Source organism: Aegilops tauschii, chromosome 2 (genome assembly GCF_002575655.3).
Source record: "Aegilops tauschii subsp. strangulata cultivar AL8/78 chromosome 2, Aet v6.0, whole genome shotgun sequence".
NCBI lineage: Eukaryota > Viridiplantae > Streptophyta > Magnoliopsida > Poales > Poaceae > Aegilops > Aegilops tauschii.
Genome location: NC_053036.3, coordinates 603,703,716 through 603,713,978, shown reverse-complemented (window position 1 = coordinate 603,713,978; position 10,263 = coordinate 603,703,716). Strand labels below are relative to the sequence as shown.

Sequence of the window (10,263 nt, the reverse complement as noted above, 5' to 3'; positions counted from 1 at the left end):
CACTCTCAAACCACCCGTAATCGTCCGGAACGCGCGGTCCAGACATTTTTGCCATCAAACACAGGTCTATTGTTCGTAGGCCGGTCCGGACAAACTGTGGTGGGGGCTTTGCGGGCGTTCGGATCCCTGCCACGTCCGCTCCTTACTACTCGCCTCACCAAAAAAACCTCATGCGCCCGCGCGTTTTCCCGTCCGAGAAGGTCAGCGCCGCTCCAGAGCACCAGTGTGGCATTCATGCCGGCTCAGAGCGACACGACCTCTCACCGTGCTTCGGCATTGAAATAGTGCGCCGGTCGAGAGTGTTGCCCTCGCCGCTTCATGGAGTATGCGGCTGCCCCATGTTCAAATGACAACCCGCCCGTCCGCTTGCCTACATTCAACATGTGTACGGTTGCCGAGGAATGACGACCGGCGCCACTCGTCATAAATTAAGCTGACCAGGCTGACCGCGGGTAGTTGGACGACCGCCAGGTGGGGACGCGGCGGACACCGAGAAGGTGCGTGTGGTGTCCGTTCCGCGCCGACGCATTTCGGCTGCAATGGGCCGCAAATGCGTCGGCGCGGACGCGAAGCAGACGTGTTGAGTTTGGGTCGGCGCGTTGGGCCTCCTTTTTTGTTCGTGCCGATTCAGACGGACGTAGGCGGACGAAATGGGTCGCCCTATTGGAGTTACTCTAAATGCATATTTTGTTCCAGGACCAGTAGTGCTTAAATGCATATTTTGTTGGACTTATTGGAGTAGTTCAAGTTGATCATTTTGTAGTTTTAAAAATATTACTCCCTCCATTCCAAAATAGATGATCCAACTTTGTAATAACTTTGTACTAAGTTAGTACAAAGTTGGGTCATCTGTTTTGAAACGGAGGGAGTAGTCATTTTGTGGCATGGAATTATTTGGCACCAGAAGTATGGCGTCAGCGTCACTGTTCTGGTCTGGACTATCGAGATTGAGTAAATTCACCGGTACATACTATCTGAGGCACTGCCTCGCAAAAAAAAAAAACCTGAGCACTGAATCTTCCTGCTGACTTGTATTCACTTTTACCACGAAGCAATCTTGCTCGTTTGCATGTATTTTCTGAGTTGTTGCTCGTTTTGTCATAGGAGAGACATCATACTTCGTACCAACGAAATGCCCTGCCTCTGCGTCGTGCTGAATCAACCGGACCCAAATCACGCAGCCTCGGAAATTCAGCTGTCAAATCCAATTATTTTATTTCTCTCAAAAAATTCCGTTTTTTTATTGTTTGTCTACGGGCCACACACCAGCAACTAATCCGACGGCAACCCCAAATCCCGCCCAGCACTGCCGGAGAGAAGAATCCGGCCCTACTACGGCGTGACGGCCGCTCCCGGACCTGTGATACCCTTCCCAAAACCCGCAGCATCGCGAACCAGCCCGTCTCGGATCCGGAGAAGAGCCACCCCCTCCCGTCCCCTATAAATACCCCGCCTTCCCTGCCTTCTTCTCCAACACAGACATACCAACAGAGCAACAACCAACAAAGAACAGAGTACCATATCAACTAGCCGTAGCCACACAGAGAGATCGATCCAAGAGCCTTAGCTTTAGCCATCGCCTAGCACAACACACCACCGCACCACCAAGAACACGTCCATACGCATGGCGCGCTGGGCTATTGCCATCCACGGCGGCGCGGGCGTGGACCCCAACCTGCCGGAGCACCGCCAGGAGGAGGCCAAGCGGGTGCTGGCGCGGTGCCTGCAGGTCGGCGTCGACCTGCTGCGGGCTGGTGCGACGGCGCTGGACGTCGTGGAGGCCGTGGTGCGGGAGCTGGAGACGGACCCCTGCTTCAACTCCGGCCGCGGCTCCGCGCTCACCCGCGCCGGCACCGTCGAGATGGAGGCCAGCATCATGGACGGCCGCGGCCGCCGCTGCGGCGCCGTCTCGGGCGTCTCCACCGTTAAAAACCCCGTGTCCCTCGCCCGCCGCGTCATGGACAAGTCCCCCCACTCCTACCTCGCCTTCGACGGCGCCGAGCATTTCGCGCGCGAGCAGGTAATCCATCAATCAATTAACGCCATGATCTTTCCCAATCCTGGTTAATTAGCCTCCGTTGATGATGTTCCATGCATGGTATCCAAGAAACAAAGAAACTGACGTAAAACATGCTCATCTAATTAACCGAAATTATTGCACAGTAATCCTATTTTTAATCAAAAGAATCCCATGCGCCTGGCATGGGGGAGCGTGACAAAACGGACGATGTAGTATGGCATGCAGCAGGAATTTTTCATGGAAAGTTTCCCTTGGAAATTGGGGTGCGCTCGACACGTGCAGATGACGTGTGTGGTGCGGCACACCATCTGTCCTGTCCAGCTGAACCTTTTCTGTACATAGTGTACACAGCACCAACACAGCTGCATGCAGCAAAGCTTGGACGGGAAAGACAGTTCATTGCAGAGACGCATCTTGCTTCGATCCTGCAAGTCCATTGCTCCCAAGATATTTTGGTGTAGCTTAGGCTCGGTATGTAATTTGTTCCGTATCGTATCTGCATGCTTCGTTTTGCGTAAGCATGTCATTTTTTAGATACATGCTTATCTATCTTTTCGTGCTCCCACCGAAAATACAGTAAGACAGAGATAGGTTTTTTTTCTTTCGGGTAAAAAGACAGAGTTAGGTTAGCACAACAAGGCAACCAAACTGGCTAGCACGGCCGTGATTTTCCTAACAAAATCACCCCATAGTTTTACCCTCATGTCCCTGGTTTCCTAACAAAATGAGAAAAAAAAACACTTTTGATGCGCCTGCACGTGCGTGTCTCCCTTTCGTCCCCTGGTCTCTTGGTGACAACAGCCGCCTCGCACCAACCAAAACACTTTTCTTTTTTCAAGCTCGCCACCAACTTAAACTTGTCTTCCCCTGATTCTACTAAGCCTCAGAGTTTTCAGTCAAGATCGTGCAGCTAGCTAGCCATCAGCCGCGCCAAAGGCATCCATCCTGTCGCATGCGCAAAAGAAAATGCTTCGATGCATGCGCACGACTTTCTTTCTTGTGGTCGGCACTATTTCATACTAAATTAAACAAGATGTACATTTTTTTTAAAGATCGGGGAACAATTTTTTAATCGAAGTAAATAGAAGGAGTCTCTTGTCAGATCCATGAACCTATGATGGTTACTGTACACAACCGTAGGACCCCTGTTTCTACTTGCATGCTCCCCTGTTTTTGGCGCGAAAACGTGTGCACGGCATCGCCTCCCCCTGTGCACCACTCACGTCGTCTGGGCGACGGACAGCCACGGGACGCAATCCAGGCCGGATGTCGTGCCCCGTCCATGCCAGCCGCCGCGCCGGGACCAGGCCACTTGCTCCCCGGCTGACGAATATGTCGTCGACGCCATACCATCGAGTTACGGCAACTGGATCCGTTTCCGTGATTGCCACAAAATCCCTCGTTTTGTCTGCAGATCTCGGGGCTTTGCTAACCTAATTTGCATCGACAGTTAACCCAATTTTACTATTTGAATGTGTGGATCTGATTTGGTTTCCAACTTGATCTGTTTGTAGGGTCTTGAGGTTGTGGACAACAGCTACTTCATCACGGAGGAGAACGTCAGTATGCTCAAGCTCGCCAAGGAGGCCAACAGCATCCTCTTCGACTACCGCATCCCGCTGGCCGGGGCCGACACCTGCAGCGCGCTGGCGGCGGCGGTGGAGGGCCACGGCAGCAACGGCATGGTGATGAACGGGCTGCCCATCAGCATCTACGCGCCGGAGACGGTGGGGTGCGCGGTGGTGGACTCTAACGGCTTCACGGCGGCGGCTACCTCCACGGGAGGGCTGATGAACAAGATGACGGGACGCATCGGCGACTCGCCGCTCATCGGCGCCGGCACCTACGCGTGCGGTCACTGCGCCGTGTCTTGCACTGGCGAGGGCGAGGCCATCATCCGCTCCACGCTGGCGCGGGACGTGGCGGCCGTCATGGAGTATAAAGGGCTCCCGCTGCAGGAGGCCGTGGACTTCTGCGTCAAGGAGCGGCTCGACGAGGGGTTCGCGGGGCTCATCGCCGTGTCCGGCACCGGCGAGGTTGCCTACGGGTTCAACTGCACCGGCATGTTCCGGGGCTGTGCCAGCGAGGACGGCTTCATGGAGGTCGGCATCTGGGAGTGAGCAAGTGCATCTGGGAGTGTACATACATTTGGCCATCCTGCGATTGCCATCTGGTTCTAGTCTAGGAATCCTCCGTAGTAGCACTGCTTACTTCATAACCATGAGCTACCGGATAATAAATATGTGACCGCCTATGCACCACGTGCCTGAAAATAAGTTCCATGAGTCACTTCAATTCTAGACCGTCTATCTTCATCCAACGGCTGTAAACAAAACTGACATTGTTCATCTTCAATCTTTGGCTTCTTCCTCACGTGTAACTGCCGGCCAACATAGGTTTAACCGACTGCCTCCGCCCCCCTCCCCCCGCCTTGCCCTCCCCATGACTTCTTCCCACCGCCATGCTGGCTGTCGCCCCGGCATCCTTGCCATATTAAAAAACAACTTCGTAGATCCCCTGGACCCCCAGCCCCTAATAATATAGATAATGTGGCCATGGCTTCAACCTAATATAGATTTCCGACGATCTCCGATGAGCTGTGCCGTGGCGAAAAAAATGAGTAACACATGAAAAAAATTCAGACACCTCAGAAATAGCAAAACCGAGTAAATATAAATATATCATGGAAATCATTGTTGCTAAGTTTCAATTAAAACTTGGACTGCACCAACTACTAAACATTCTATTTTTAGGGACGTTGTTGTCGAATGACTCCATCATCAATTCATCATCTCTAATTATATACATGCATGTATTAGAAAAACCCTCTTCTCCCTAGTGCACTTCTCCCTCTAGTCGCATCTGTGCATGTACTAGCATACAAAAGGCGATGGCATAAGAGATTGTTCCTATTTTATAATTTTGAGGGACTATCGCATTTTTGCACTTAATGAGAACCTACCTATGAGATTTGCTCTTACTTTTTGACTCTATTTAGTTTTGCCTTTAGATTTGTATAATAGGTTGCCCAAATGCCTTCTGTCACTGTGTCGTTCGGTCAAAGGCATTTGGCCTAAAATGACCCTCGGAGCTGGCACGGGCGCAATGTCCTTCACATGCGAGACCCGCTGGAAAAAAACAAAACAAAGTAAGCGCGACCCATCTTTCTCCCTTACACATGGGGCCCATCGCAAAAACAAAACGTAATGAACACGACCATTCTATCTCGCTTACATGTGGGTCCCACACCACAAAAGAAAAAAATTATCTCTCCATCTTTTGGCCTTGCCGTACCTTTGTTCACTGAGGACTGCTTGTTCCCCGGAGGCATACTTGTTTGCCAAGTCAAAAAGCTCTCGGACCCCATCGGGAGACTTGCATCCGATCCTGTGGGTGATCCCAAGGAAGTGGAGACCGGTGGAGAATGCATAGATGACCTTTGGTTCATGCACCTCAATGAGCGAGTTCTTTACTCGAGTGAACCGCTTGATGTAGTCCGGATAGTATGCTACGACATGTTTAGATAACAACATACCAAAAGTTCAGAAATGCCTTCTTGTTGTAATCCTTTTTTAGAGATTATTGACATAAGTTTTGGTTTCAATAAGAATGTGCTCAGTTTAACTTACTTTGATTGGTTGCCAAACATATCCGTCCTCATCACCGCTAAAAGAACGCAAAGCATTTTCCCCTTCGCTTCCGTGGCTAGGGCAAACTCGTCCCGCTCCCCTCTGCGTGCTGGTCTGTTTAGTAGTTTAGGTTACGTTTTTTAGTCCGCGCAGGTGTGGCGCTCAGGCGCTTGGCAATACTTTTTTTCCTTCAAGTTTGTCATCCGGGCTCTGCCTCTCCTCGAGTTCGCCCATCCGAGTGTAGTCGACAGAGCTCCAACGGAGATTCTTGTCGTCTCTTTGCGGTGGCGAGGTTAGGATTTCTTGTCGTCGTATGGGCGCAATGTCTAGACTTTACGTTAGGTGAAAACCTACATTTGAACCAAGTTGGTTATAACTGGCAATGGCGATATTTTCGCATCGTTATCTTGTTGAAGGCATTGCTCGGATATGCTCGAGTTGGTTCTTCAGGTGAAAATCTTGAATCTGACCTTGGTGGTTGGATCTGATGGCAGCGGCGTTTGAGCGTCGCTCCCTTCCTGAAGGCGTTGCTGTTGAAGAATCTTGTTCTCCTTGTGATGTCATGAGATGATTGGTCGGATATGGCCATACTTGTAGTTTGTCGATCGCAGATTTGATAGCTTCAGGTTTTCCCACCCGCTTAGGCATAGCTTTGGTCGCATATGACTTTGATATTTGCTTGTGTGTGTGTGTGTATGTGTTGGGGTTGACTGTGTGCATCCTAACTATGCAGAGGTCGGATGTGTGCTCACTGTGTATCTTCGTGATGTGTCATTTTGAGTCAATAAAATCCACCCTTTATCAAAAAATGTGCTTCATATCCACTCAAGGTTCAACAACGACAATTGTGCCTTTAAGTGTTGGTCCTTTGGGCACACGTACATGAACGAAGACTTTTCTGACTTTCCTAAGTGTTGGTCCGTTAGGGGAACGACGCCAGTAACGCGTCGACGACTTGTTTTGGTGTCGGTAGTGATCATTCATTGGTGTATGAACCTCGATGTGATTTTTAATGGAGTATGTCTGAGGTGCTTTATATTTGATGAACTTTTATAATAGATTCTAACCTTTTTTGGAAAAAAGAAATCCATCCTCATATTCGCCTCACTAGTCATCATCATCATGATTTAAAATACGAAGCGTGTTAGTGTAACACATGGTTGATGGATTGCTACTTGAGTTGCCACATCCTCATCCTCAGCCATGTCATCTCTCTCCCGTGACGCCTCCTCCACGTCCAGAACCTGATCGGACCGACGAGTCACCGTTCCAGATAGGCCGCATGGAAGCAAGCAGGATGAGGTTTAACATGCCCGCATTGCCATTGTTGAGCTGTACCACAAATCTGGTTGACGCTCATCTGTGATGTCATAAGGCAGCTGGTGAGAACGCAGAGGTCCATCTGAACACAAAGCTTAGCTTCTTGCTTGGTTGACCTAACGGAATAGACTAACACTAACATGCATGCGCGATCGGACCTGGCTAGTTAGCTCCTCCTGGCCACGGTTGACACCGGCGTGGCAGCTAGTCTCGCCATGCATGTATGACCGTCTGGAGCCGATCCATGATGCCGTGGCCAAGTGCAAGTTGAGATACACGTACTCTGAAGAAGAAAGTAATGTTATCTCCAGATTAAGCTTATCTTCCGCACCGCCATTGGTCAATGGTTGAGTTAGCATGCTTAGCGGCAGCCAAACACCGGAAAATTTAGTAGTAATACAAGACCCGTCAAATCATTCCGTCCATTTTTCGCGTGCCGATAACCATGGACTATGGTCGGATTCATAGAGCATATTTGCCACTTTCTGGCGTATATGGTGCCCTCATTATATTAGCGGCGCCCGCATTAATTTCGTGATCAGAAACTCGGACGAGAACCATGATCACTACCTTCAGGACACACGGAACAGGGCATGCGTTTACTTCATCACACATACTACAATTTTTGCTGCGCCGCTCCACGGGAAAGCAGTAGAAAGTTCTACGATTAGATATTTTCACGTTGCGGAAGCACTCTTTACTCTTCACCTGATGAGGTGCACATGATAGTAGCACCGCAGATTCTTTACCGTTTTACCAAGCCGTACGTGCACAGTGGATCCATTAGATCCAGAGCGACTGTCAGGATCGGCCATTGCCAGCTGCAACACCACTGAAAAAAATGGTACATATGCCGACGAGGGAGGGGATCTGGGAGGATCTCTGCGCTGGGCGCCACCGGGCGGAACCACGAGACCTTCCTCGGCAACCGCGGTGAGTACAGGTCCACCACCGGGAGAATATCTGGTGCATCGGTCTACCGGTGCACCGAACTCAAGTTACACATTTTGATTGTTTGAAAAATTCTGAAAAAAATGTAGCACATTCAGACAACATTAGTATATATTGTCTCAAAATTTCAAGTCGATATTCAAAACACAGCTCCTAAAACAAAAATGACAAATTCAACACTAAATACTTCCGTCCGTGAATAAATGTACTTCTAGCTTTTGTCTTAAGTCAATAATTTAAAATTTTGACCAACTATATACAAAAATGTAATAACATATATGACGTCCAAATTGGTATATTATGAAAGTACATTTCAAAATAGATCTAGTGGTATTAATTTAGTGTCATAAATGCTACTACTTTTCTCTATAAAGTTGGTCAAAGTTTTAAAACTTCGACCTAGGACAAAAGCTAGAAGTACACTTATTCGCGGACGGAGAGAGTAGTGCATAACATAAGTTGGGCTTTAGATTGGGCCCATTATCACACTGGAGTACGAAATTTTATGATAACGTACATTGATGTTGTGTCGATGTGCTTGAATTTTTTCAGATTTAAAAAAATATTGTACGGCATCCGATGCACCGGTAAACCATAAGTATGGGTGCACCACCCGACGCGGAAAGATGGGGAATCTCGCTTGAATTCTGGCTGGACCCGGCCGACCGGCCGATCGATCGAGCCGGCGGCCGACCACACCGGGCAACGGACAGCCGTTGGTTTGCCTCGAGCTACGCGTCATGTGCCGTGCATGCATGCATGTGCGATCGATTAAAGAAGAAAAGTGTCCAGCACTACTGTAGCTCCTTGTCTGCCTAGCTTGGCGTAGGATCGTCGTGTTTTTGGGCGGCTGACGGACGGTGACACGATCGACCTGGAACCCCAGCAGCACTAAATGTTGCTTAATTAGAGCATCTACAGCTGGAGGTTGAAAATTTGGACCCTCAAATGTCCGCGGACGTGTCCACAGACAATGACCGGCGTGCCTCAAATTTTACAATTTGCAATTACGTATCCTATTTTCAAAACATATGTTACATGTAGGGTCATGCACGTCGATCATCCTGTCCGTCTTGAACCGGCTAGACACCGAAAATTGCTCATACTTAACATTTTCACACCCGTGTTAATCCCACCTCGCCGACTGATAAACTAGTTGACCAACTTAGATATCCAGGTCATCCAGAAGGGATAAGCTTTTGACATCATTGCATCCTTTGTTAAGGATATGGACTCTTACTATGAATAGTCAGGGTCTATCTCCGTCACATAGGGAACATTGGTGTCGGCTTTTTTTGAATCACTATGTGTCTATGCATCAAAATAAAATAAAAATCTACTGTCATTGAAGTAGATGTATCAATGTATGTGATCGAGACAAACTTGACACTCAATGAACAAACATCAGTCAATGAAATGCAATCTAGTGTCAAATTTATCTCGATCACACATGCGGGAATTGATAGACCTACACAGCAACAACCAAGCTTGCCGCCATCCCCTGGCACAACTATTTAAGCTGGGCGGCGTCCTCCTCGCCCGGCGATGTGGGACTAAAATTTGGTTACACCGATGCGAAATGGAGGAGCTTCGATTGCGGCAGGTGGGAGAGGGAGGAGTTTCGGTCGCTGCAGGTGGGCGTGCGATGACCTGTAGCTGGGTCGGCGGGCCCGAGCGCCCCATATCCGCCTCATATTTAGGCTGGAAATGAGGGGTGTCGATTATCCCGGGCGTTTGAGACCCGTTTGAGACGTCCGTCTAGGTCAGATTTTCAGGACCGGATAGTGACCGGGCGGCCCGTTCGAATGTATGAGGCGGATTTGAGAGGTCCGGTTGTAGATGCTCTTACCCCATCGTCTCGACTTAGCATAGCACGCTGCGTGCTCCGGCTGCATGTTCAAGCAAGTGGCGCGTCAGCCAAGTTGTTTGTTTAACTGGTCGACCTCGTGCGGTCGTGCAGTGGTCATGACCAATTCGTTTGGAAGTTCTGCAAAAAAAAAAAATTTAGGGTGATACGTACAGCCGATGTGTTGTTTATGTTTTCTCTGTAGATCTAGTGCCCTGCATGGAACTCTTAAAGAAAAATTTAGGTTTATACTGTCAAGTAGTGCCGTCTTCCATATTGCCCTTAAACTAAAACTAACAGTACTGCCGTCTTCTGTATTTCCGTTTAAATTAAGCTAGCAGTAGTGCCGTCTTCTGCCGACGAAAACAAGACTGAATCAGCCTGCGTACAAGAGTGGGTGGTGTTCAGTGCACCTGTCCATTTGGTTATTTCAAAACCACTAGTCCCGCTCATCGCAGCAACAAAAAAACTACTAGTCCCGCGTAGGATCCAGTACT

The 10,263-nt window shown here is 49.1% G+C and overlaps 1 protein-coding gene across 1 annotated transcript; it reads left to right on the top strand.

Moving 5' to 3' along the window:
• Positions 1-1,467: 1,467 nt before the first annotated feature.
• LOC109770951 (probable isoaspartyl peptidase/L-asparaginase 2) lies at positions 1,468-4,393 on the top strand. Its single transcript, XM_020329664.4, has 2 exons — positions 1,468-2,020; positions 3,535-4,393. Exons 1-2 carry the CDS (start codon positions 1,625-1,627, stop codon positions 4,138-4,140), a joined length of 1,002 nt encoding a protein of 333 aa, XP_020185253.1. The 5' UTR covers positions 1,468-1,624; the 3' UTR covers positions 4,141-4,393.
• The last annotated feature ends 5,870 nt before the right edge of the window (positions 4,394-10,263 follow it).

Excerpts from the sequence above, each read along its gene's own strand:
- LOC109770951 (XM_020329664.4), top strand. The coding sequence starts at position 1,625 with ATGGCGCGCTGGGCTATTGCCATCCACGGCGGCGCGGGCGTGGACCCC. Across the intron at positions 2,021-3,534 it reads AGCATTTCGCGCGCGAGCAG|GGTCTTGAGGTTGTGGACAA; the intron begins GTAATCCATCAA and ends ATCTGTTTGTAG.